This window comes from Enoplosus armatus, chromosome 8 (genome assembly GCF_043641665.1).
Source record: "Enoplosus armatus isolate fEnoArm2 chromosome 8, fEnoArm2.hap1, whole genome shotgun sequence".
In the NCBI taxonomy this organism is placed as follows: Eukaryota; Metazoa; Chordata; class Actinopteri; order Centrarchiformes; family Enoplosidae; genus Enoplosus; species Enoplosus armatus.
In genome coordinates this window covers 10,140,626-10,167,390 of record NC_092187.1, presented here as the reverse complement: position 1 = coordinate 10,167,390, position 26,765 = coordinate 10,140,626, and the positions used below count along the sequence as shown (strand labels likewise).

Here is a 26,765-nt window from a genome sequence, read left to right as displayed (position 1 = left end):
ACAAAACACTTGAATAAACACCACCAGAGGACCTTGTTGGGCTCTATGTGATCCTTTCTACTCAGTGCGTCCTCATCAGTCAGTGCAATGGGGCTCATTTGTTCATTTGACTATGCAAGAGTGAAAAACTGAAAGTAGGGTTTGCTCTGCTCTCACTAAACCCTGCTTCACTGGATGCTCTAACAGTGCCAGAGCTTCGTGTAATGGATTCTTTTATTAACAACGTGTAAGCACACACACAGGAGGTTGTTTTTTCAGCACACACAGCATGAATCTGAGGATTTCTTGTTATTCAGTACAGCAGGACAGACATGGAGAAGACTACTGCATGTGTGCGTGACCATTTTTTTTCTTATGTTCCTGTTTTCCACATGATACCATCTGCGTGGGATGGGTACCAACATGGCACATGACCTTGGATTATTCCACAGTGTGAATGAGTGCACAGATTATCCAAGCAAACCCCGTCTGCACTAATTCCCTTTGACCTTTGAGGAATACTTAAGCAAGTGGTTTGAACACAGAGGCCCTGAGAGGTTTTGCAGGGAATTTAGTTGGATTATCTCTTTAATTGTTCCAGATGTTTGAGACTCTGGTGGCATGTTGTCCGCCAATCAAGGACCATGAATGATACTGAGTTGTACTTTTTTGTTTTTGGCCGCATGACCGCCAAACCACTTGCTGAACATGAATGATTTCAGTAGTGAAACGTTTGAATAAAAAGAAAATACAAGAATTTAAAAGGAGTCTGGTTTCAGCTTTGTGTGTGTGTGGCAGTAGTCTATCAGTAGGGATTATGGGTGGTGGCGATTTCAGGTCGGGCACTGACCCTTCTGGTCCAAAGGGGGGCACTCTCGTCTCAGGAAATCAGGACTGCAGGTAAGAAAGAGGAGATAATCAGACTTAAATCCCTCAACCTCAAAGAAGGGCTGAGAGGCGAAATCTCGGGCCAGATATTATCATTTGGAGTCAAGATGGCACCCGTACCTCTGATGCGCCGTGTCTATCCTCAGTGGACGATTCTGTTTCCCTGACAACGACTGCCTTGGTCACCTGCATGTCTGGATGCTGCTGCTTGGCTTCCTGTATTGCAATAGCCAGAGCCTGCAAGAAAACAGTGATCAAGACTCAAGTCCCTTTTCAATAATGTATTAGAATTGAATTTCAACACAATTTTAGTTTGAGAAAGACAGATTTCTCTACACTAGGAAAGACAATTTGACACTTCTTTTTTTCTTTATGCTTGCAAATCGAGCTGAAACAATTAGTCTATTTCTTGGTTAGTTGAGCGGCAGAAAAATAAATGGCAGCATCATTAATTATTCAATAATTTGTCAAGCAAAATAAAAAATGAAATAATACCAAACATTGTCTAGTTACGGCTTTTCAAGGAAGGTGAGGATCTGCTGCTTTTCTTGTCATATACTTTATTATTGTAAACTAAGATGTAACCTCGGGCTCTGGGAAGTTGCCATAGCCATTTTATATCTTTTTTTTTTTACATTTTATAGTCGAACAATTCATCAAAGAAATAATCACCAGATTAGTTGCAGCCCTACTTGCAAAGAACTTTCATTTATTCACTTAATGTATTCATTCAATGTCTGAAATTACTGAAGCTGATGTTATCTGATCTGAGGTAGGCTAACATTGGCATGGCAATGTTTCAATTCAAAGGATATTAAGTGTTTCCATAAAATAAAGGTTATAAATAGTCTACTAAAATAATAAATAATCAGAATGGACAATTACAAGTAACTACCATGTGCATGGATTTTTTGACTTTCCTCCACAGTTGATTTGTTCCTTTCAGCTCACCTGTTCCTGGTCTACATCATCGTCTCCTGTGATTATGATCCTCTTCTCGATCCTGGTCTCTGAATATCCTCCTTTCACCGTCTGCAACGCACAATGGCTTTTCTTTTAATAGCCTTCTGAAGCAGAAGCCCTCATTTAACTGTATGCCGACTGAGAGCGGCGCCTTCTCGTGTTGCAAAACCCACTTTATTGTAATTATACACTAAATTATAGTCTTTGCAAGTTCTACTTAAAGCTCCTCTACCTTGGTGACATGAGTGGTTGCCGAGGTCACATTTTCAGTGACGAGGATGGGTGACCCCGACGCCTCCCTTCCAAGACTGCTCATGTGCACCTGAGAGACCAGAACAGATACTGGAAATATGCTCCAATCACTGCAGATTATAAGACAAACTGTAATTCTTATAAGATATTTTAGAACATCCAGCCAGACACATATTCATAAATTCACATCTTTGTAAGTAGGTTTAAACCTTAGAGAGCAGGTGGAGTTAAAATAGGAGAGGTCCTTCTGTTTGTACTCACAGGGGATACACTCTGTCTCGTAGAATAAGAAACTTCGCTTAGGCCGGTGATACCCTGATCCTGAAACAGACAAATTCATTATGTGACTTGTAGGTGAGTAATACTTCCTGTTTTTAGTTCTAGTCGCATCAAATATTCTGTTTATCTACAATATCTCTCCCTAAATTATGCAATTAACCTGATCTGTGAACTCCACGATGGTCGTGGTGACCTCCGAGCCGTTGGGCTGAGTCTCCGTCCTGACATCCGTCTTCCTCACTGTCGGCGTTGGCATGACGTCACTGGCCTCCCTGCTCAGTGGCGTGACGGCAGAGACGCGACCGGCCTCTCTGTGCGACTGCTCTCTGTCCACTGATGAGGACACCGGCACTGACCTCTTTGGTTTTTTGGGTACTACAGGCTAAAGTGAGGGGAAAAGTTTTTACACAGACGACAGATGAGCCTGAAGATCTGCTGCCTTTTACTTTAATCCAGAAGGAAAAGAGGCTTAAAGTTAACAGATAACAAAAATGAAGTTAATGAATTGAAGCTTCTGATGCACAGAGAAATAAAAGAGCACATGGACAATGTCTTTGTGTTTTGAGCTATTAGAAATAAGATTAAAGAAGAGAGAAAAACAGGAACAGGAAGGAGAAAAGATAAAGGGTTTTTCTTTGCAACCCATCAGGGCTGCTTGACAAAGAGCATTTCATTTGAAACAGCATGTCTGTCAGCATGTTTCTGTACAGCCAATAGCTGTGTCCTTTGTCTGCTCTTCTCTTGATTTCAGTGCATCATAAGCTATAGACCTTTACATTGTGCAGCTTTCTGACAATTCAAAACCTGAACATAAGAACTAACACCAGACACTGATAGACACATTGACATCTGTGATTTCAACGAGGTGTGTGTGTGTGATCACACCACGATTTGGTTTTTGTTTTCATTGGAGCCGCAGAGGAGATGCTGTCACTGTTCTATTTTTGTACGTTTCATTCACGTTCACACTGACCAGCTACTGCAAAGAGCACGAGAGCTACAAAACAAAACAACAGCTCGTTGGAAACTTGGGTAGCACTAAGAGGGGGATATGGTGGCGTTATAGGAGGGGGGTTGGGGGGATGGAAATGCTGCTTTGGCACAACCCTTGCCTGCACTATTTTATTTTATTTACTTCTCATGTGCTTCTACTTAAAAACATGCAGAGATACAAGTATAAAACACTTCCATATGCATATTTTTAGCCTAAAAAAGTGCATGAACAAATCCAACTAAAGGAGTAGGAGCCTTTAAGTGATATGAAAACTTTGGTCTACCTGCACATCGGACCGTTTGACCTCTGGTCGGACCTCTTCAGCCTGGATATGTTTGGCTGGGGGGCTGCTGCTGGCCCCTCTGGACAGAGGAGCTGACACTAACGGAGGAGGCGGCTCAGAGTGGCCCTGATGCTGGAGCAAGTCGATGCCAAAGCACAGACCCCCATCAGGTGACAGATCCCTGTCCCCCAGCTCCGACATGCCCCTGGAGAACTCCTCCATGCCCGTGTGCAGGTCCGTGAGGACGGTGAAATCCACTTCGGCCTCCAAGCTGGACGTGGAGCTGACCGTGATGCTGGAGCATTTGCGCTCAATACCCAGGTGGGTCTCCTTCAGGTACAGGATCTCGTGGTCCTGGTCATCCTCCGAGACTGAGCCCAGGCGTCTCTCCCATGGTTCCCTCTGCAGAACATTTAATACAATTTAACACTTAGCATTGAAGACCATGTAAACTACGAGCAAATCTACTTATATAATCAAAGAATGCTGTTGTTTCTCTACTGATCAGAATTAAAAATGTATGCCTGTTTTCCAAATAATTACAGATATGAACAAAACTTTTAAAAAAAGCATCAGAAAACATTATAAATTAGATGAAATTATTGTGTAGCAGTTTAAAATCATGTGTTTAGAGTTTTGGCGGTGGGGTTTCCCCGTCGATTAGATACGAATTTGCAGGGCGTGCCTTTGATGAAACCAGAAGAGTGAGAGAATTTCCACATTTTGCGTATAAACACGCTAATGAAAACGTCTTGAAGCCAAATGCATTAAATAACGCAGTGTCACTTATTCCAGAGGAGTGGCTAAAAAGGAGAGACAATAACTAAGAGACTGGTGGAGCTGAGAGATGACTCACTGAAGCTTCGTTGAAAGGCTCCTCGTGTATAGCCGGTGTGGGAGGTGTCTCCTATAGAAGAAAAACAAACACCAGACAAACATTAATATAAAACCAATAAAGCATGTGTCAATTCATAGAAACTGCAACAACCATAAACCATGACACCTCTCTATACTGTAGCTAACACGTCTGTAATGGTATCAGAAAAAGGAGAGAGCAGAAAAAGAGAGTTCAGAGGTTTTTTGTGACACTTTTTGAGCTCACTGCATTATTATTTATAAAACGTGCTTAATTCATTCACCAACTCCAGGGCTCATGTTAAACTTGCACAATAATAATAATGTGAGAATTCCCAGAGACTGTAAAGCTTACGGCTACTGTCAGAAGCATGCACACAGGGTATATTTCACAGGTTGTGACATCATTAAAAAATGACTGCAAGTGCAATGGTAATGCCATGCACTGAAAGGTTAGATTTATCAAAATCCCTTGCAGGAAAAAGGTATTCATATTCGTAAGTGCAGCATATGAATGCCTGAGCCCTGAAGAGGTTTGGCAGCTCTGCAGCCTGTGATTATATCTAATCAGTTTCTGCTATTGCTACAGAGATGCCAAGGCAGAACATTTGGTTCAAATGCCCTTCTTAGCCATTTACGAAAAAAAAGAAAAGGATTTAAAGTATGTGAAAAAAGAGGTTTTCAAAGAAAAATGGCGGAAAGGTCTTGTGCTCCTTGCAACAGCAGCCACCTTTATCCTGTGAAGATGTTGGAAGGAGAGACCAGGTGTTAACGTGACAAGTTAAGGTGGGATAAGTGGGACCGCCTGAAGCTTAAGCATTTGGGAACTTTGCTTAAAGGCCCCGCAGCGCTCTGAAATGGCCAAGCAGATGTCAAGCTTTTGCGGAGGGGAACAACGGAAAGCAAAAAGCTCTCTGGGCCAATGATGCGATGCGAAGGAACGTGAACTTTTGCTTTCTCATACACAGCCACATGAGTTCTGAAGTATGTGTGTGTGTGATTTTTTTTTGGTTTGTTTTGGTTTTAGATGGTTAAAAAACAAGATTTGCACGACATCGCCTGAAGCTCATGCAATGTTTTTACTTTCCGATGATTGACAAACAGGTTAGGGGGCAGATGGTTTACCGCTTGCTTCCTCTTGGCTGTTTCTTGGCCAGACGTCCAGTAGTGGATGTGGCTGTTGTCTCGGGACCACTGCGTTTTCAGGGGAAGACTTCGAGGCGGAGCTGTTGGGAATTTGGAGCTAGAGAGGAGATTCTCTTTAAACTCAGAGTTGTTTTGAAAGTGATCTTCGTGCGGCACGCCTCCTCGCGTCCACTGACTTTGTCCCGTCGTGCTCCGGCAGTCTCTGAGCTCCTGCTGTCCAAACAGCTCCTTCTTGATCTGTTGATGGAGTAGCGTTTGCTGCTGATACGACATCGCAGCTTCACTGTGGTACTTGGTGGCCCTTGTGTTTTCCTTGACGACATCTGCGGCAGATTGCAGTACAGCTTTATCACCCACTCTCCTTCCTGCCTCGCAGGATCCGTCTTTTGATTTTGTCATCTGTACATCCCCAGTCCCACCAGAGACGCCGCTATCAGACTGGCTTTGAGTTTGAGGGTTTACAACACCTTTGTTCTCTTTATTCAAAGACTTCTTTGATCTCTGTGGCTTTAGAGGAACTATTTTGCTGACTTCTGAGTGCGAGTTCCCCGTTTCGTGGGAATCTTTCACTCCCATGGGGCTCGGGTCTTTCATTTTCCAGGTCTCACAATGCCTCGCGTCGCTCTCAGATCGGTCCCCCTTGCCCTTCGGGAGAGAATCCACAGCCATCGGAGTTTCAAAGTTCTTCGGTCTCTCTCTGTAAATCTTGTGCTCAAACTGGCTTTGCCTCATATCTGTGTTGACCATCGCACTCCTCTGCTTGTCAGGTGGAGATCCATATCCATTTTCTTGAATGGCAATCCTCCCTAATACCGAGTCATGATGCCCATTAGTTGCTACTGCATCATCTGTGGCGTTCATATCCGTTAGTCCTGTTGCTGTAAAGCCTGCTTCCTGTTTCAGACATGTTCCAGGTCTAGTTTTTAAAGAGTCCTTGGGTGTTTGATAAGCGTTTATATTCGCTTCAGTCCAAGGTGTCACTGAGAACGTGTCTCTACCCATAGAAGAGGTCTTACTCTTTTCCAATTTAGAGTAAGTGTCCAGCGCTCCTTCACAAGCATCCTGCTTGTCAATCAATTTGGCATCACCAGTTGCCTATGTTGACATAGAGTAGACAGTTGCATTAGCCTAACTAGATACACCGCTCTTCCATTTGTGATATCATTGTCACCTCACATAATTGCTGCAAATGATGAGTGAAGAAAAAACAGTGATTAACTGGGGGACCTATGACTGTGCAAACTTTGATGCTTTTCAAGATGGTTTTTTTTTTTTCAGATTTTCTGTGGCTGAATCGAATCAAAGTTGATTTTTTTTCAAGAATGAAAAAGAGTAGAGAGGATGGAAAAGGGCTGAGCCATACAACATTTGTAGAAAATCGAAACGTATCGAAAACTAATTGTGGTATAGTGGGTTTAATAACTTAAGGATGAGGATCACGCTCTTACTGGTTTCCGCTCGGGAGTTCCTCCAGGAGGAGTGGCTGAGGAGAGGCGCTTCTCCCTCTGAGCCATCTTGCTGTTCGGCTGCCTCAAAGCCCTCTTCAGCTCGTTGATGCTGGCCTGGTGCTTTTGTAGAACATCTTCTGGCTTATCCAGGAACTGCTGCTTACACAGTGAAGGGCACATCGGGGGACACAAATTAACATACGTTAAAACCCTGGATCCGAATCTATTAGATTCTGATGACCAGAAAAACACATGGACCTCATTAAAGCACACTGAGTATTATCAACATTTTTCTTTTATCTTGCATTGTAGATGTTAAGAGATTCAGTTAAAGGCCTGGAGGTTTAAAAGTCTCAAACTATATTTAACGGTACACTTTCCAAAAATACTTTGCTGTTGCTGCTTCTATTTTTGATAAAAATACATCTTAAACACTATGATAAATAACCATTTGCATTCTGCCTTAGTGAGCACCTAACAATCTTCTAAGATGCAGCACAAAGCCCCAAAACTCATTGAGGTTTGTAATTATTCACTGATCAAAGGCGCGACAGATAACAGAGACAAAGACATTAACTGGGAAACATGAAAACTGACATGCAAAAACAATGATATTGCATTTAAGAAAGTGGTGCACCAAACTAACCTGAATGTTTTAACACAAACTCCACTGCTGTTCTAACAGCAAGTGACAGGCACAGTTATGAATACCAAAATACACAGCACACCTGATGAGGGTCACACACAGCACATGCCAAAAAAGAGAGGACAAGCAGTACCTCCTGTTTGGGCCGGCGGGTGGCCAGATCCTTGTCCAACAGACGAGGGAGCCCGAGGTGGGGCAAGTGAGATGGAGTGAAGGGTTTTTAGCAAAGCGGGAAGTTGAGGATTTGGGGGGTGGAGAACAGATGCGTGCAGAGACAAAGAGGTAAAGTGCTGCAGGTGAGTCAAAAAGGCAGGCGGCCAGACAGACAGACAAACAGAAACAGTCGACACCACTGGGGCTTTTGACTAAGACTGTTGAGCCATTTAATGTTCTGCCAAGAAGACAGGGAAAATCCATTTAAGTGTCAGTCAATTGATAATTAATGCACTCATCTATTGACTGAACATAAGTGTTTGGAGAGGGGGATTATTCCCGTACTTCTTCATCCAAAGAGTTGGTGAGAAGGCATTACAAAACCACAAATGAACAGACCTTTTAGTGACTAATGCAATGCCAATATTTCCCGCAGTACTTAATTACACTACCAAACATACCTGCACGGGAACAATACGAGGCTAGATACAAGAGAATAACCTTTGCCATTGCAATTTAAAGTTGTGTATCTTTACAACAAATATGAGTGTGAATCTCGAAAGCACATAAGAATAGTTAATTCTCTTAATAAATAATTATTAATCAAATAAAATAATGAGATTTTTACACATCTCAGTAAAGTACCAGGAGATTTGTAATGGGGAACCACTGATTCAGTGACTCATCAACAGTGCTTAAGGGCCATCTGTTTATCCTGCTGATAACAATCAATCCCTATAATTGCACACAGGCACTCTGTTAAAGATGCACGCTCTTGAACATGTGTTGACAATTGAAAAAAAATACGCTTTTTTCGCTGGTGTACTACTGTTTAAATCACTCTGGATAAGAGCTGAATGCCTATGAATTTCCACTGAAACTATTTTTCAGTAGGCAGACAAGAAAAAATAGGAGCCTGAATAAATGTATATCAAACATTTCTCGTCTATTCATCTGAAGATCGATTCATGCAGTTTCCATGGATTATACTCAGTGGAATCCAGGAAATCATGACATGAAAAGAAAATAACATTCCCTCCAGAGACAAACAATCAAAAAAAGAAAAAGGATAAGTCGTGCTTGACAAACACAGAGTACGGGTGCATGACCTACAATGACCTAGACCACACAGACAGACACTGAGGTCCAAGGCCAAAATACCTCTGGTTTCGAGTCTACGGGTGAGCCTGCCTCCTCACTCTGCAGGAGAGGACGAGGTGGGCGAGGAGAGGAGAGAGCAGAGGTTAGCAAAGTGTGTTAATGTTACAGCAGGCAGAAGAGAAGAACTGTTAGAGGCAGGAAGCTGGGTTAAGAAAATATCATCTGCAGCAAAGAGGTCAAGTTAGATTTTGGGAGGCAATTTAAGAAATGGAGAGAGAGGAGTCACACTGAGGAGTCTTGTAAGTCTGGATGAGGGGCAGCAAATAGGGGAAATTAGGCCAAGGAGAGAACAGGTAGAGATGGTGATTACAATCTTAAATGAAAAGGAATGTGAGAGAGGAGGAGGAGGAGGAGGAGTGTTAGTCTGAAGATCATGAGGGATTTTTCTGACTTGGGGTTTAGCAACTGCTGTGTGCTTTTTCAAATGAGCCAACAGAGCTGCGTTTGTATGTTTTGTTTTTCACACTTGAAAGGCATATTCCATTCATCAGGTGAGTGTTTATGTCATTTACGTTGTTGTCATCATTTACGTTGTTGATTGACTGGCTGTGGCTCAATAACAGCTCTTGACTTGTAATTCATTCCTACTGTGTGCACTAAAATACAAGTTTTGGCCACTTTTAACAGCTATAAACCAAGGCTGCAATGAAGGCAGGTTGAACAGTGTTGTATCCTCTCATCTTGTACCTTGAGCTCCAAAGTCTTGGTGGGCGTTGAGTCTGCACCCTGATTATACTTCTGAACTTGATCTTGGTCCTGAGCTTCATGCTGCTCCAGCTCCTGATCTGTGTACTCGTCCTGGTATTGATCCTGATAGTGGTATTGGTCGTGGTCCAGGTCCAGGCTGCCTTCTTGGTCCAGGTCTTCTCTGGACATAAACTGCGTGCGTTCACTGGAGCTTCGCTGGGACAACTGGTCCATGCTGTCACCGAGAGCTGAGGCTGGTGAAGCGTAAGTGGGGAAAGAAACATCAACTAACCTGGACTAGTGTTAAAGCTTTAACTTGACATGGTCTACTGTACAGTGTTCAACAGGGAACAAGTTTAAACAACACAAGACTCTAACAGATTTGGAAGGCACTCCCTTCAGGGCCATAACACAAACTCAGGTATTGACTGGCCACTGTGTGAGAGAGGAGACGTATGTTTTCATACATACATTGCTTTCCATCCATCAATCCCTTTTCTAAACCTGACGGGCCGGAGCCACGTTACTGCCTCATAACATAATCCTGGAAATATAAGTGAACCTCCGTGTGGACTTCGAAGTAGTCTGGGTTCTTACCTCCATCAATGCTTCGGGGCAGCAAGTACCTCTTGCTAACGGACCGATCGAACTGCGGGGCAGGCCTGTCAATCAGAGCACTGGCCTGTCTGGTCTGGGCTTGAGTCCGCCCGCTGTAGCGGAACTTCGAGCCAATCACCAGGAAGCCCTTGGGAGGCGGCTCTGGAGAAACCAACCTGCAGGAAGGTTCAGTTTGTGTAAATCTACCACATTTTCTCAGCCACTGCACCCTGTTGACATCTTTTACTTTGTTTAGAATCTAATAAAAAGGAAGGAAAGAGAGGAAGGGGTAACATTTTATTTCCTGTGAAGAACTACAGTGTGTGATTTGGTAATCATTAAAGGGAAAAATAAAGAGAAAGTTCAAAAACAGTTATTTCAGTTTAGTTTGTTGTGTTGCATTTATAAGCTGGTGGTGATTCCCAGGGAAATTTCCAGCTAAAATAATATGTTGGGAAATTTGCGTATTTGCGTTCTTGCCAAGAGTCAGATGAGGAAAGAATACCACATACATGTCTGTACAGTAAATATGAAGCTACCACCAGCAGCTGGTTAGCTTATCTTAGCACAAAGACTGGAAACAAGGGGAAACATTTAGCCTGGCTCCATCCAAAGTTAACAAAATCCCCCAACCAGCCCTTCTAAAGCTTCCTCGAGTCGTCATCACCGATGATGTTACCAGCGTAGCCTCCAGGAAGTTACTGTTCCCCCGTAAAACAACAACATGTAAATTTTACACTTTTACACTTTGGGTTTTGTACGGATCAAACAGACGAGACATATTGTGTTAATTTGTGAGCTTTAGAGATGCTGGAAGGCAGATTTTGTTACCTTTGGACAGAGCCAGACTGCCTCGTGTAAGCTAAGCTAACCATCTCCTGGCTGTTGCTTCACATTTACCATACAGACCATACAGAGAGTGGTATCAATCTTCTCATCCAAGTTGACTGGAAAAACTGACAGAAGTTCATTGAAACCCAAGGAAATATTTCTATTTATTGTTGGAAACTTTATACTACATAAGTGTTGAATTGTATTCTTGCCTGTAGACAAATTTCACATTTATGCAAGTTCAGCTGACCTGCTGACTGACTAAAATGCTCTCTAGGTTACAATCACAATTAATTGGAATTCATTAACTCGAAGAGTACAAACTGATTACTGTCTTCATTTACCCTATAATTAGCACCTTATAACCTTGTCCTCTTCAGGAACCTTCCTATGAATTTACAGTTACATATCAGTTCCTATCAAGGAAATTATACAAAATTATGAGATCTGTAACCCTGTAAAAAAAGAAGCGTTGCCATGAAAAGTTAGGGAATCAACACATTTGTATTATAAGAGTCACTTGGAGGATAGCTCTATTGTGCAACTAACACTTCATGCAGGGTGTAGTACAGGTGAAGTATGTGTGTCTGTGTATCTGTGAATATCGAGTCCTACCTGAAGAAGGTGTGGTGCTCAATGCAGACCTTCCACAATCGCTTCGAGGCCCGATGGTTGGGCAGCTTGAAGCCTATGGTGCTCTCAAACTGTTCATACTGAGCAGTGAGGGGAAAGGAGTGGAGGTGGTGGTGGAGGAGGAGGAGGAGGAGGAATGGAGGTGAAGAAGAAGAAGAGTGAAGGGAGCGAGTGCGGGGAAAAGATGGAGGGATGGTGGCAGGGTGAATTGTGTTTACTCCGCAGCAATGGAAAAATCAATGTTGTTTTTCTGTTTACTCTGTAGAAATATATTCCCGTGTCTCCCCCTGCCATGTCAGGAAGATTCTCCATCTCTAGCCAACCTACAAATTAGCCGCTCATGTACTCACTCCATCACATGTTCAGTGGTGTGAACAGAAGAAGACGCTTTCAAATCAATAGGTTATTAGCAATATAACAGGTCTTTAAACATTAGGCGTATGGTCCGTTCACAAGGGGAAGCCAACTTTTGTTCCACACAAAAAAAAAAATCTGTGGGGACAATTCAGAGTAAAAGGGGTTTAAAACACAATGACGGCCCTTCAGGCAAATTTGAAGTGACAGCTGACTTAAGAGGATAGATCTGCAGAACAAAGTATATGCGCAGAATGGCCCTGGTGTTCACTATGAAGATGTCAGTGTCAGTTTAACAGTGGATACAAAACACACTGCAAATACCCTGAAGGCCAAAGAATGAAGGAATAAAACAGCAAACCATAACAATTTTAGGGAGCTGAAAACCAGAGCGAGCATAATGTGGCTCTAACATTTGCAAGTAAAATCCTCGATGAAAGTGCGAATCCTCATGACTGGCTAATCGCCGCTTTAAAGTCACCATAGAGGAAGAGAGAAGGAGGAGAAGAATAAAAAACGTGACCTATCAGCCTAATCTTTAAGAATGGTATTCCTGCGGGCTATAAATAATGTCTGAAGAAATAGTCCTCGTCAATCGTCACATGGTTTACTGCAGATAAATCGCAGAAGTAACACTTTTATCAAACCATGAAATTACTATTTATGCTGCTTGGGACAAGTCAAGAGAGACAATGATGTAATTTTAACAACTGTGAAACCTTGAAATAGAAATGTGGAGATGGCTCTTTACCAAATTATCCTTCATTCCACTTGCCTCGGCTTTTTTCCGAAAGTGACTGCCATGAATTGTAGTGAAACTATGCATGCAATAGTTGTGCAGTGAACTCTTAAGTCAAGCAAAATGCAAAAGATAATGGCCGTTTTTATTTACCTCTCCTGGGCGGATCTTGATGTAGAAGTTGCTTCTCTTGTAGGAGATCTTGAGGATTTTTGGCCAGGCGAATCGGTTGATCCTTAGACGGTCTCGGTAGATGAGCAGACCGTTGGCGCTCACGCCGAGCATTATGTCAATTCCTTCTGAATCCTGGTGAACACAAGCATAGAGTGTCAAAAAAAAGACCTTGGACAAAAGTGCATTGACAGATATAAAGTCTGGGAGGACTGCAATTTTATATATCTATACCTTAGCATGATGCAGGTCCACTCCATACATTGAGAGCTTCTTGGCATTTTCTAGAAAGTTCACCTCCGCCTCTGCCGGACTCATTCCCCTACGACACAAATGCCACACATGAATTATTACTTCTTTCATATCCATCTCACAAATCAAAAATACCAGCATTTCCCATTATCCCCATGGTATTCAATTTAATTAATTAAGTCATATTTTCTCTGACCTGTAGTTATGGTGCAGCTCCATCACTCTCTCCTCTAGCTCACGTGTCTGGTTGGGCGCAAAGCGGAAGTCGCTGACGTAGTCGGGGCCGTGTTCATCGGGTTCGTAGTCTCCAAGTTCAGCCTGGACAGTGTAGGAGCCCAGAAGGGCGTGGGTGACAAACGAGCAGGGCAGACGACCGGACAGGATGTCGTCCCTCAGCTGCAGGCACAGGTAGTACCTAAAGAAACGCAGGAGGTGGAGGCAGAAATGACGACGCTTGTCTTCAAGAGTTAAGTGTCTACATTATCAGGAAACATCTGGGAGAAGCACTCTTGGTCAGTCACAGTCTTTATTTGATGTTGAGTCAAGTTTTTAACCATGCTAGCGGCGTGGCTCTACGGACAGCAACGTCTGTGTGTCAGCCGGTCCACCACTTTGGTCCAGACGGAAATATCTCAACAACTATTGACTGGACTGCCATGAACTTTCATGTCATGTCATGTCATGACCAAATACCTGCAAAACTAATGATGTGCCGGTCAGCCTCACCTGTATAGTAAAAGGCAGTTCACTTAAATGACCAAAAATTATTTAGTTTTGTCACTTACTCCTGGTGCTAGAATCCACAGACCTCACTGTCAACAGCTAATTCTTATGTTCAGCATAAAATGGGTCCTAATAAAAACTGCTAAATAATAATAATGCTAACAATTTTCAGAGAGACTACTTTTTGATAGAAAGAAGTCTTACCAGTGTGTTGGGTGGATTATCAAGAGTAACTCAAAATTGGAGTGGCATAAGTTTCAGAAATATTGTTGGCACATAAAACTGAAAGTATAGTAAGTAATCCTAAAAATTCAGTAATTCGGTCTTGATTATGATACTTCATCGCCTGTATACATCTGTACATACAGTACAACAGTCTAGTAATGAAAATAGCCATTATACATACAGTACCAGCCTATCTTTGTGCAAAGATCATAGTGTCATAGATTGTACTGAATTGTTTAAAAAGGAAGCTCTATTGATGAATGGATTTTAATTTAGTTATTCGAGTGTCCTGCACCACAAGGCACTAAACAACAACAAAGACAGTTCAACAAATTCAAAAATAATTTACATATGTCTTATAAAGAGGGCTTGTTCTGCCACCAGCAGCTGGTTTCAGTTGAACATTCTGTTGCTAGTAGCAACCACAACCACATTTTAACATTAACATTAACATTTGACATTGCTACACCAGAAATGTGGCCAATCTTTTATCTACTCCCCAAATGCACTTGTTGGAGCATTATGTGTCGGTACTCTTTTGTGATTTGTTAATTTAGTTTCTCTGCAATCACATATAATCAAAATAGACTGCTAACCAAGCTAGCCATTACATTAACTTAGCTCCCTGAGGCTAACATGTTGCTAATACAACATTCTAGGCTAATTAACTGTTAGCTAATTTACTGCTGGGCTGACTGTTATGTGTTTTACTCTTTCTATCTTTACTCTTGTTGAATCGTATGTGTGTTTACTTGATACATTACAGTGTTGTGTGTTACAGTAGTGTGTACAGTACTTCCTATATTGATCTGTCATTGATGCTCTTCCTGGCATGAGGGACAATGTAACTAATGTGACAGCCAGCCAGTCGATACTTTGTGAAGCCAGTTTCCTTGTTACTGTGGTGTGCTAATATAACAAGATCCTCTATTTTAGCTGTTATGTTCTTTCTAGAAATCCTTGCGAAAATTTGCACAACTCAACAACCAGCACAAACCAGGGTTCTTTAACTGAGAGTTAAAAGTCCCTGTTGTTGTATTCAGACCTACCTGGTGATGTCTTCAATGAGCACAGACGGGTCTGGAGGGTAGAACTTGACAGAAAATCCGAAGGTACAGGAACCAACTGTGGACAAACCACCAGCAAGGTTGTTTTACAAAGGACTGTCTGTTCATTATAATGCTGTATGTGTGTGGATTTAGTGAACTGTGTGTGTGTGTGTGTGTGTGTGTGTGTGTGTGTGTGTGTGTGGCATAGGTGTGTGGGTAGGTGTATGTGTGTCTGCTGCACTTACCCCGAATTTGCTTCTTAATCTCTTTGGAGGGATCCAACCAATTCTGATAAAGAAAGAAAGAAAGAATGAAAGAGACAATCTCCTTTGAGAAATTCCACCTCGGCAAAATCATCCATATTCACATTTTTAAGAGCCCTTTTAAGTACTGTAACTCACTGGCTTTTCTTCTCTTTTTTAAATCTATCCCTTAGTTGAAAGCCAAATATATTCATGTGACAAGAAAATGGATGAAGGCCTTCATGAACACTGAAAACATCAATATTGGGGCTATAAATGCCAGTTAGATCCAGCTCCCTCCACATAATGTCACTAGAGCTTTCATGGTGCACTGTAGACCCCGTGCACCGTTTTTTAAAAGGCCATACTGTCTAATCACATTTCAAAAGGTTAAAGGCCATGTATGCCACTCACAGGCTGTAAGTGCTTAAGCACGGTTAAAAGGGCAACTAGGGACACATTGCTTTATAACACCTAGAAAAACAGTATGGTTAAATGGGCTGGTTGGCTGAAAGGTTGGTCGACATTTCCTCTGAAATCAGTGACAAAATCCGACCAAAAAAGTGAATAATCTATTAAAAGCAGGTACAAAGGCCCATGTCCAATTCATTGTCAAAACATATATTTGGCCACCACAGAAGGACCTAAATTACCCCCACATATTATTAATAATGATCACTGTGATTATGAAAACAGTAAATGACATGGGTAATAACTATAATAACATATAAATCTAGACACGTAATAAACACCCAGTGCATGCATGCAACTCATCTGTGTGCATGTGTGAGGTCTCTCAAAATTACTTTTGGGCTGATTCAGGATCATCTCGAATTGGGTACAAAATTGGTGTCCTATGTTTGGTTTAACTGCAGCTGCCTTTGGCTCAAGCTACACATCTTAATGCGTGTGTGTGTGAGTTTTTGTTTCTGTGTGTCTGACCTTGGAGTTGTCCGTGTCCTGGAAAGTCAGGCCAAAGTAGTCCCTCTCCAGCAGGTTCAGATGGCCACACACCATGTCCAGCAGGGTCTGGCCCTTGGCAAATTTCTGTTGTACGCACGCACACACACACACACACACACACACACACACAAACACACGCACACACACATGCATACAAACATATAAGAACACACAGCGAGTAAGCATGTGACAAAGTGCAAGGTTGTGTGAACACCATGTGCTGTAAAGGACATAAAGAAGAGGAAAGAGATGTGTAAGACCGTGGGGCGTTGCCTAGTGCTTAAGACTCATACCATATAAACACAGCGTCCCTTTGTTGCATGTCACACCCTTCTTTCTCTGCCCATATTTCCTGTCTATATCGACACTATCAGCTGGCATATATTAAAAAACAAGGTTTGTAAAACTGCTTGTAATGAGATCTTAATGATTCAAAAAAGATATGGTATTTATTATAGAATTCTGTGGTTGGTTATTTGGTAAAATAATAGCTGGATGTTATTTTACGAGACAAAAACCAATTTTCTTTATTCATATTTCATAACACAATGGTCAAAGAATATCTGTGACATAAAGATCCACCCCAACTGTGGTCTGAGAGATGCTTCCAGTCTGTTCTCTCCCCCTGTTGAGTGGGAGGAGCTGCCCACTCTATGTCTATATAAGGGGAGGAAATGCATTTCGCATCAGTGGCGTTTCAACAGACCACACCCTATTTTCTATCCAGTCCTTCAGGGCTGAGAACAAGGTCTCTGTGGGTTGCACAGACGGCTTTGGCAAAACGCTATTTCCCCACACATACACACACACGCACACACACACACAGGAACACACACGCCAGATTCATCTCCTAGGGAAACCTGGCTCCTATGGCGACAAAGCAACCAAGCAGCTGTTACCATGGAAACAGAAGTAATAGGTCCCTTCTGTATGTGCGTGTGCCCTCTCACTTTCTCTATCTCTGGTTACTACAAGGCCACCACAAAGCTTTGTGCGGCTCTTGTAAGAAAAGCTGGCAGTGCAGTCAGCATACCTTTTAAAACATTTAAGAAAGGCTAATTAATTAACCATTATAAAGTGATCTGTCTCTCAATCAATTAAATAATCATTTATATCCTGCTGCACTGAGGCTGCCACGGGCAAAGCAGTGAGAGAATAATGCTGATTAACAGGCAGAGGCTGCAGTCAGAGGTTTTTTTGGGGAACGGCACATATGTTCGATTTTCCAACAAAATGAAATTGCAACACACAGCTCAGGTGGTCCCCCAAGCATGGCAACCAATTCAGGGGCTGCTGATGAGATTTCGTTGTCGCTCCAATTGGCTCCAATCACATTTTCTGTAACTAGTTCTGTGGGCTGATTGTGTTAGCAGCCATTTGGCGTAATCCTAGAAATCCATTTTGCCGATCGTCATACCCATGCAAACAAGATGAGGAGAGACAGAGTGTGTGTGTGTGTGTGTGTGTGTGTGTGTGTGTATGAATGGGTTAATGGCTGGCAGAGGAGAAAGTAAATCTATTAAACTTTGTCAGTTTAACTATTGCAAGTGGAGGGATGGCACTATGTGTTAAAGGTAGCGTTGGTGTAACTTCTGCTATTCAATGTAAGAGCATGGCTTTGTTCATAGATACAGCGTTCAATCTTTTTTCTTAAATGGTTAAAATTGAAGACGTAGAGGCCAAGATACCCTGGCTTGCAGTCCCTATTATAGGCAAAGCTCAAAAAATACTGTAACCTTCATTAAGATTCATTAAACCTACTGATAAATGCCCATGTATTTCAAATCCCACAACCCCAGTTTGTAATGCAGGATTTCTTTCATAAATTTTAAGCCTCAAAACCCAAACCGAGATGATATCACCAGGGTTATTTTTCCAGAAAACTCCTGCCAGAGCTTTAACCCTAACCCTGGATACATTAAACAATGAACATTTAAATTATAATACTTGAAAGTGGACGGACCAAACATCCTATGGTTCCAGGGCCATTTTATTAAAAGCTTTAATGACTCCTTCACTTGGAAAAAAGCTTCAAAAATATATTGAATATGTTCAAGTTCCTAAACAATTCTCATATTAAACTATTTTTTATCAAATGATTTTGGATTTCATTAGTAGAACCATGGATTTCCAAAGATAACCTGTTTATTTAGGAATTCTCAAACGTCCCTGTAGCTCAAAGCACTGTATTGACTTTTTAGGATTTTTCAGCAGTGTACAGTATAAGTCAAAAAGCTGCCCTTCAACCAGACAGGCCGTGCTCCAGTGTTGGCAGGTATACATTCTGACGTTTCCTCGAGCAAGAGACTGAACTCATTCGAAACCTTCAGAGGCTCAGGTCTGTAGCTGACTGTGCACTCCGAGGAAGCAGAGAGCAATGCTGCAGGGAGACATGTCAAGTGGGTGCTGTTAAAATCGGAAGAAAAAATGCAGAATATACTGTGTGTAAACTGATTTCATCATTCTTTAAGCTCAAAAGGAGGCCGAGCTTGGTCACAGTGTCATGAATCTTTCATTTGGTTTTAATTCGGCCACACGATCACATGAGCCTCACATTTGTGGAGCTGGTGGTTTTCTCTGAGGAGGCACTTTGTACATGTAAGAATGTTCAAGATTGTTCAAAGTGCCTCCTCAGACTGTAGGTTTTATCCTGTGCGTACATGTATATGTATCCCACTTGTTACTGCATGATTGGTGCATTTCCTTTGGAATAAGAAGTAACAGAAATAATTTGCTTTGGGTCAGAGATATTACAGTTTTGTATTACAATTCAGGCTACTGATGTGAAAAAGAAACACATTTCAACAGAGCCAGTACAGGATAGATTGCAGGATAAATGCATTCAAGCAATTATTCTGTTATTTCTATCATCTGTGTGAATAAGGAACCTCTTAAATCGCATGGCTCGGAAAATATCAGTGGCACACAATGCTTCGAATTCAGGAACAGCAGACCCCAAACAGCCCTGCCTCTCTATTAAAGTGGAAACTCACATGTGGTTAACCAGCAAAAATGAATGAACCATGAAACTGTAAATTAGTGTTTCATGGATTGGACTTGCAGAGAAAATTCCGTTTAGCCAAAGTTTAAGTAGTTAAAACTCGAGTCCAATGGTCTCCTCAGGATTTTATTTAAAAAGGACAGATGTTTCCTTCAAGGCAGTTTTTGAGTTTGTAAACTTGATGGCAGGTGGTGGAGTTCTGTCTTTATAGTATGGCTTTAGGTTAAGGACTGGACAATGAAAGTGCACTGAGCTCAATCAATATCTGTAATGGCGTGAGCCAAACATCAATAGGAGGCTCAGGCTGCTTCTCTGTGTTTTTATCATCAGGGCCCGCTTGTTCGGCAGACATCATGACTGTAATTGAAGTAATGATTTCACTACATTCATCATTGTGTCCCTGCTTGCCTTTTTTTCCTCACTGCAGACACACTCTCACACAGACTACAGTGCACAAGCAAGCACTCCTGGTGTCTACATCTCCTCCATATTTCTCTCCACCTCCTCCCCCACTCTCTTCATCTTTTCCTCCTTCTCTTTCCTTCAGCCATCCTATTTTCTCCCCCAGTCAAACATAAGAGCACTCATCTGTCAACTGTATGGATTTCCTGTCAAATACCAATACCTCTAGTGTCACTGGTCAGGTGACATGAAGAAATGGAGTGTGTGTGTGTGTGTGTGTGTATGCATGCACGTAACGAAGACAGAGGGAGAAATGTGGGGTTGAGTTGAAGGAGAATGTGTGTGTGTGTGATGCCTCAGTGAGGACTCGTGCCATATTTCTCCTCTCGCTGGCTCTTAGTAAGTAAAATGTGTGAGGTCACGTGGGAGGCAGTAAGCCATAAAAGGAATACAGTGACATGGATGAGGTCGAGCGGCCAACAAGATCATTCCCGTCACACATCACTCTCCATCATCAGCAGCGGCCAATGGGGTTCCAGCGCTGATATTAATGTGATTCATGGCTGCTCTGTAAGCCCTGCCCAGGATCTCCCTCCGGTGTGGAACACCCCACTCGACACCCCTCGCTCTTCCTCAGAAGTCATTTCAGTCCAGGAGCAGATTCATTTTCTGCAGTGTTCCATCATGATGAGCGTGTGGGCTACTGTGAAATTCAAATAAACCAAGAGCGGTGGGAATTCACCGAGCTACACCCGTCTGTTTACAAACACAAAAAGGGCTACAGAGACACGATTCATGGAAGCCAGGGATTGCTCATCTGAGCCTTCCATCCCCCACAAAGTAGAGCTTGTCTCACCTCCCTCCACCCATCACTCCCCCTCTCAGTGAGAATAGCAGCGGAGCAGTATTTCCTGACTCAGTAGCATGTATTACCAAGGGAGACTAAATCCCACTGAGGCGTACCGTGGTGTGCTGAGTCAAGGGCCCCGTTCAAATGAGAGAGATGTACACCAGCTTCTTCAAATGCTGTATTTATTGTCACCCTGCACAGCAAGATATGCATTTTAAGCATGTGTGCATTTCAGCGTGGAGAAGCAGCCAAACTGTGTTTTAATAGCACTGCGAAACAACCTTTTGAAATCAGTTTTTCTAATTATGTTTCTGCAAGTTTGCAGAATCGCTGATGGTAAAACAATTACCAAAGTGTTGGTATTGGATAGGAAGCTGTGTACGAAGCAGGGGGCAGCCTTAAAGAATGTGCCTTATTTTTAACTTCATACCCACAAAAGTACAACTGGTCTGGAAACAACAAAGTGAGACGGAGCATGAAACAAGCAGTCAGACAGGTTGTGAAGTAGCCCTGATCCAGGAGAATACGAACTCACGAATGGTTGGAAATCATCTTAAAATCAAAGGAAAAGTATAAAAAGCATGATTTGTTTCGATAGAACAAGGTTCCCTCCAATACAAACCATGCAAGACCGTGATACAGTACATAGTATACTCCTGGATCAGGGCTAGTTGTGAACAGTTTAGCCATATTATCTAAACCACTTTATCTGGAGATAAAAGTGAAAATGGCAAAAAATGAAGCTAATTCCATCCACTACTGTTATGAGAATATTAGGAGTTGGATGCATGAAGATAAACAGTCCGTGCCGTAATTCTCCCCTCGTGTAGCATTAAACCATTGCGGAAGAAGAGGGTGCAATGAGATCAAATAATCTGACCAGAGCTGATGTTTACATCTTCCACCTGAGTGACGTGTAGGTCACATTTTTATCGATACATCAACTTCAGATCTCAGCCAATAACTTGGTGAGTGAAATGTTATTATAATTATGAAAATAAAATCTACATTTTAATAACTTAAACACATAATCATAGTACTTTTGTTTCCATGAATTGGTCAGCCATTTTGTCCCTCCTTGATGATGAAAATTGAGCAGCCTACCTCAACTGCAGCCTCATAGTCTGAACCGTCAAGTAGAGTGACTTTGACAGGGACAGTCTTGGGCCGCTTGTTGGTTTTCTGGGGGGATCTGGAGGCTTTACTGGGGGTCTTCTCTGAGCTGTCATCCGCATCCCCGTGGTCCTCTGGAACCTGGGAGAGAGAAAATCCTTCCTGTAAGTGAGTGAGCCTTGAGTCACTGTACTTTGTCCTTCATTTAAACATTTGATTTCCGATTCTCAAGGGGTATTATATACTTGTCTTGCAAAAGTGATTTAAAACCAAAAAATCTCTGATCATGTGAGGCAATCATCAAATGCATGATGTAGCATGAGCTGCTGCTCTAAGATGTTAAGATGTTAAGTTGCTGGGCACAGGCTAGAAGGGGCCATGCATATCAAACAGAAAGCCGGAAGGCCCCTGAGTGATTGAGAGGCCTGAGCAAAATGATCTACAGCTGCTGTGAGTCCCACAGCGCTCCCACCTGATTGGTTCTCCTGGCGTCACCCTCCATTGCGCTCTTCAGTTCCCCAGCCAAAGCCTGCTCTGTTGTCATAGAAATGGATTGCAGTCCTGCAACCACACATAAACACATTCAGTCAACATCAAATCTTGTCCTGTTCCAAAAGGATATGCAGTGTGGAGGGTTTACCGCTGCTGGAAGTCCAATCTGCCTATGGACTCCTGACGTAAACTGACATTTAGGTGGAATGAATCGCTGTAGAACAGATACTTGTGGTGACATCACATCCAGTTTCCTTTGATTCAGCTGACAGCTACAATGTGGTTTTCTTAATTGTCATGCACTACCAGGCAGATTGAGTGCCTTTTTCACATGCATGGTTATTGCATTGTGCGTGGTGTGCGACGGTGAGGGAAGAGAGAAAGAGGTTTAGCTCAGTCGGTGCTGGCTCACAGGCTCCCACGGGAGCACTCTGCATGAAGAGTGTTGGCTTCAGGACGCTCTCTTCTCACACTAGCGAAGGAGATGGCATAAATTACATCAGCCAGAGAGCCCTGCGGCATCGCACAAGACAGCAGACACACCGAGATAGAGAATGAGAGGGAGAGAGAGAGAGAGAGAGAGAGAGAGAGAGAGAGAGGCAGACGACAAGGAAGGAGAGGGCACTGGGAACGTGACGACAATCTGAGGATGAGACAGGAGGAAGGAAAGAGTAGCAGAGAATAAAAGGCAGAGGTTATGAGGAGAGAGACACCGGGGAAAGGCAAAGAGAGAGAGGGGCTGGAGAGTGAGACATACAACAATGCTGATACAATATCCGGGTGAGGTGGTGACAGATGAGGCTTGTCTTTTGAAGGTGACCACTGCTGTGCTGCTCGAGCTGGACGCTTGCACAGTTGCTCTTCCTCCGGGTGACATACAGGTGATACAGCTATGAGAAAACAAATTGTCCGAGATAAAGCCTAGAGTCAGTCTGAAGCTTTAGTATGAAGCGTGAGCACAGGGTCACGGGTTTAACATTCCTTATACGCCAGGGGAAATTTTCCAAGGTAACATGGGAAGTTTTCTTCTAAAGTACAGTTCAAATTCTACATATAAGCCATTTTCTGAGAGAGACTGGATTGTGAAGACATAGCGATGGTGCAGAGTTTTATGTAGGTGCTTCGTTTTCCCACTCTGCCAAAATATAGTGTGGTAATGTCCAAATAATGAGGTTGTTCCTTTCCTTGAGTATATTGTTTGTCTTAGCATATCCCCATTTTTCAGCCTCAAGAGAAACGTGCGCAAGAAATGCAAACTCTACTGTTTAATGTAACAATTTCTCCTTAGTAACTCCAGGAAATGTGTCAGCCTAAGGCTAATTTGTGATATTGTTTAAAACCTGGAGAGCTCCAACTACTTAATTAATGGCTACCTATGAAAAGCCTGTTCACTTCAAAGCATCATCAAATAGTAAACTACAATTTAAAATAGTTGATTTGAACACGAGTAAATAAAATATATACCTTATCACACACAGCGAATATGTTTGTAATATAAACCATGAAGCTTGAATGTGAAAAATTGTGGGGGGGGGGGGGGGGGGGGGGGGGCTTAAAATAAGGGAAGAGGTTAATGAGAGGAAGGGATTAGTGAGGAGGGGACACGGGAAGCTCTGATAAAAAGTACAAAGCTTCCAGGGAAAACTGTCATTAGGGAGGAGCAAAACAGAAGCTTAATTTGGTCTAATAACGGCCAGTGAAGTGTTTGTAAACCAGGAAAAGATATGGTAGTATTTTCCCCCCAAAAGAAGAGGCCCTAATTAAGATTTTTTTTCCCCCAACCAGCTGTCGGAGTACATCTCTGTGTTTACAATTTGGGAGGCTGGAACGCAGCACGTCTCAGCCTCCATGATAGGTCAGCCTGCCTCTGCATAATGAAGCCGGATCAAAGGAGGAGTGCGGTCTGGCTCTAGGAAGGCTGCAGATGTCACACTCACGCCGTGCACAACTTTGAAAGGCCTGTGGGGTTTTTTAATTAATCAAATTTTTGAATGATAATATCATTGTTTTCAAAAGATGTTCCCATTATGACGAAGAACATTTTGTAGCATTTCAGGTTAAAGTGGTACAAAAAAACAAAGTAAGATTTATACATTTTCCAAAACGGGATTTCCATTTTTAAATTTGTCTCATACGAGTCATGTTTATGCAATGAGACACTGTCAAAGGCAGACAAGGGAAGAAGCCAATTTACATGAATGCATACATACAGCACTCTATGAAGAAGCAGAATAGCTGTGAAACAAAACTTTAACGCCGCATGGAGCTTACTGATGAGTGAATCTGTCTTATCAACACGAGGATCTCATATTTATGTATCACATTTCATTAGGGCTGGGACATTTATTCAGTATTACTGTGTACTGACTTTTGGTGGAATCGTTTCCCAGGGAAATCAAGATTAATTATAAAAGTCCTGTAAAGTTATTTTACATGTGTGAAGAGTTTTGTCTGATGTAAAACATAACGGTGACACGCAGTTCATCATACTGAACTATAGTGCTAGCAGCATGGCTCTATAATGGCAAAGTCAGTCGGTTGGTCAGCCGGTCCTCCACTTTGGTCTGGATTAAAATATCTCAACAACTATGAGATGGAGTTCCTTAAAAGTGTGCACAGACATTCATAGTCACATAGTGGTTGATTCGGTGATCCCCTGTCTTTTCCTTTAGCGCCACCATGAGGTTGACACTTTTTTTTGAGTGAATTGTCTCAACAATTGCCATGCAGAAAATCATGTAGCTCAGAGGAAGGATTAAATGTAAAAAATGTTGGTGATCCCTTAACTTTTCATCCAGTGCCATCATCAGGGCAAAATCTTGTCCAATGCTTTGGTTTATGACCAAATCCCTGCAAAAGGAAAAAGACATTCCCATCAGCCTCAGCTGTACTTGTGTTTAGCGGTAATTAGCAAATGTTAGCATGCTAGCATACTAACCTAAAATGGTGAACATAGTAAACATTATACCTGCTAAACACTAGCATGTTAGCATTATGAGCATGTTAGCATTATGAGCATGTTAGCATGCTGACGTTAGCATTTAGCTCAAAGCACAACTGTGCAGAACTGCCTCACAGAGCTGCTAGCACAGCTGCAGCTTAGTCTTCATTTACTTGTAAAGTGTTGATGTCGGAAAAAGGTCATTGGCCAGATTCAAACCTGAGACATTATGGTTACTTGGACCTTTCAGCCCTACATTTCATACAGAGGCTAATTTCATACAATCGCTGTTATATACTGAGGAACACAGTAAAGATAATTCAAATGCCAAGTCCATTATTTTACCATGACATCCATCTCTAATCTGATCTCGTTCCTCTGATAAATAACAGTCCTGCTGAACGCTCGCTCACGTGAGCCAATCAGATCTGTCCACTGTAATACCCCCGCTCAGCGTGAATGTCAGCCCCCATGAAGCAGCTGTCAGAACAACGTGCCGGCGAATCACGAGCAAACTTGAGAAGAATCCTAATAGATCAGTGTCAGAGACTTTAGGCCGCGCTTATTTCACACACATCATGATCGCGAGGCCAATCAATTCTTTCATTTGGGTCACTTTGTGATTCAATCACCGCGGCTCCACATCAGTTCTGGTCTCCGCACACCTAATCATCTGTGTGAGGGAGATGATGGAGACTGAGACGTGTGAGGTGCTGTGGCTGCTTAGACTCAAAATCCGTATAACAGTCATTGTCTTCAAACAGACTCACATTAAAGGTCTTTCTCCACAAAAATCATCAGGGGCCCTTTCGGTTCTTGAACTTCAAAGAGCAAGCGCCAGGCAAAGTCTGTGTGAAGTATGACAGCATCGGGGTAGGTGAAGCTCTGAATGAGGATTGAAGGCCTCCAAAAATAGTTGCATTACATGAGTTGGCTTTTCTTTACTTAAATGAGACAGAAATACTTGTTTATTTATACTTCAGACGTTTATGGACCAAATTAAAACATTGTCAGACTGCATTTGGTGCTTATATTATGGATGGTTATCTAACTAATGGATATCATTACAGAGATGATGCCACCGTGATACTGTACTACAGGTTTTAACATTTGCTTGTGTCATAGACAACCAAAATAATCCCAGACAGCTACCTCTCTACTTCCACTCTATTAATCTCAAACTGTGTGGGCACTGTGGTGTGTGTGTGTGTGTGTGTGTGTGTGTGTGTGTGTGTGTGTGTGTGTGTGTTTTGGGGAGTTTTAAATGTGGCCTAGTGAAAAGTCATTGCACCAAAAACGAACTAAAGGTCGCAGCAGTCCTAAACTACCGCTGATAGTAATTGTATGAGACATCAAGAGACAGAAGTTGATGTTGATATTGATAGAAAGACAGGGGAAGCTTTGCAGCTCTTTCTCACTGTTTATCCACTCTGTTGAATGAGCACTGCTCAAT

At 42.4% G+C, this 26,765-nt stretch overlaps 1 protein-coding gene across 1 annotated transcript; it reads right to left on the bottom strand.

Annotated features, from left to right (window-relative positions):
- Positions 1 to 969: 969 nt before the first annotated feature.
- On the bottom strand, positions 970 to 22,423 carry LOC139288502 (band 4.1-like protein 1). The gene is made up of 22 exons (XM_070909807.1): positions 22,352 to 22,423; positions 21,871 to 22,020; positions 16,493 to 16,597; positions 15,554 to 15,596; positions 15,309 to 15,384; positions 13,508 to 13,726; positions 13,294 to 13,381; positions 13,042 to 13,194; positions 11,778 to 11,875; positions 10,332 to 10,507; positions 9,735 to 9,988; positions 9,048 to 9,086; positions 7,867 to 7,896; positions 7,088 to 7,246; positions 5,619 to 6,734; positions 4,495 to 4,545; positions 3,639 to 4,040; positions 2,522 to 2,743; positions 2,344 to 2,403; positions 2,063 to 2,152; positions 1,819 to 1,899; positions 970 to 1,104 (listed from the first exon to the last, which is right to left on the bottom strand). Exons 1-22 carry the CDS (start codon positions 22,421 to 22,423, stop codon positions 970 to 972), a joined length of 3,819 nt encoding a protein of 1,272 aa, XP_070765908.1.
- Between the last annotated feature and the right edge of the window lie 4,342 nt (positions 22,424 to 26,765).

Coding starts and splice junctions, on each gene's coding strand:
- LOC139288502 (XM_070909807.1), bottom strand. CDS start 22,423: ATGACAACAGAGCAGGCTTTGGCTGGGGAACTGAAGAGCGCAATGGAG. Junction 15,597..16,492: donor AGGACACGGACAACTCCAAG/GTCAGACACACA, acceptor TTTCTTTATCAG/AATTGGTTGGATCCCTCCAA. Junction 2,404..2,521: donor TCGTGGAGTTCACAGATCAG/GTTAATTGCATA, acceptor TGTCTGTTTCAG/GATCAGGGTATCACCGGCCT.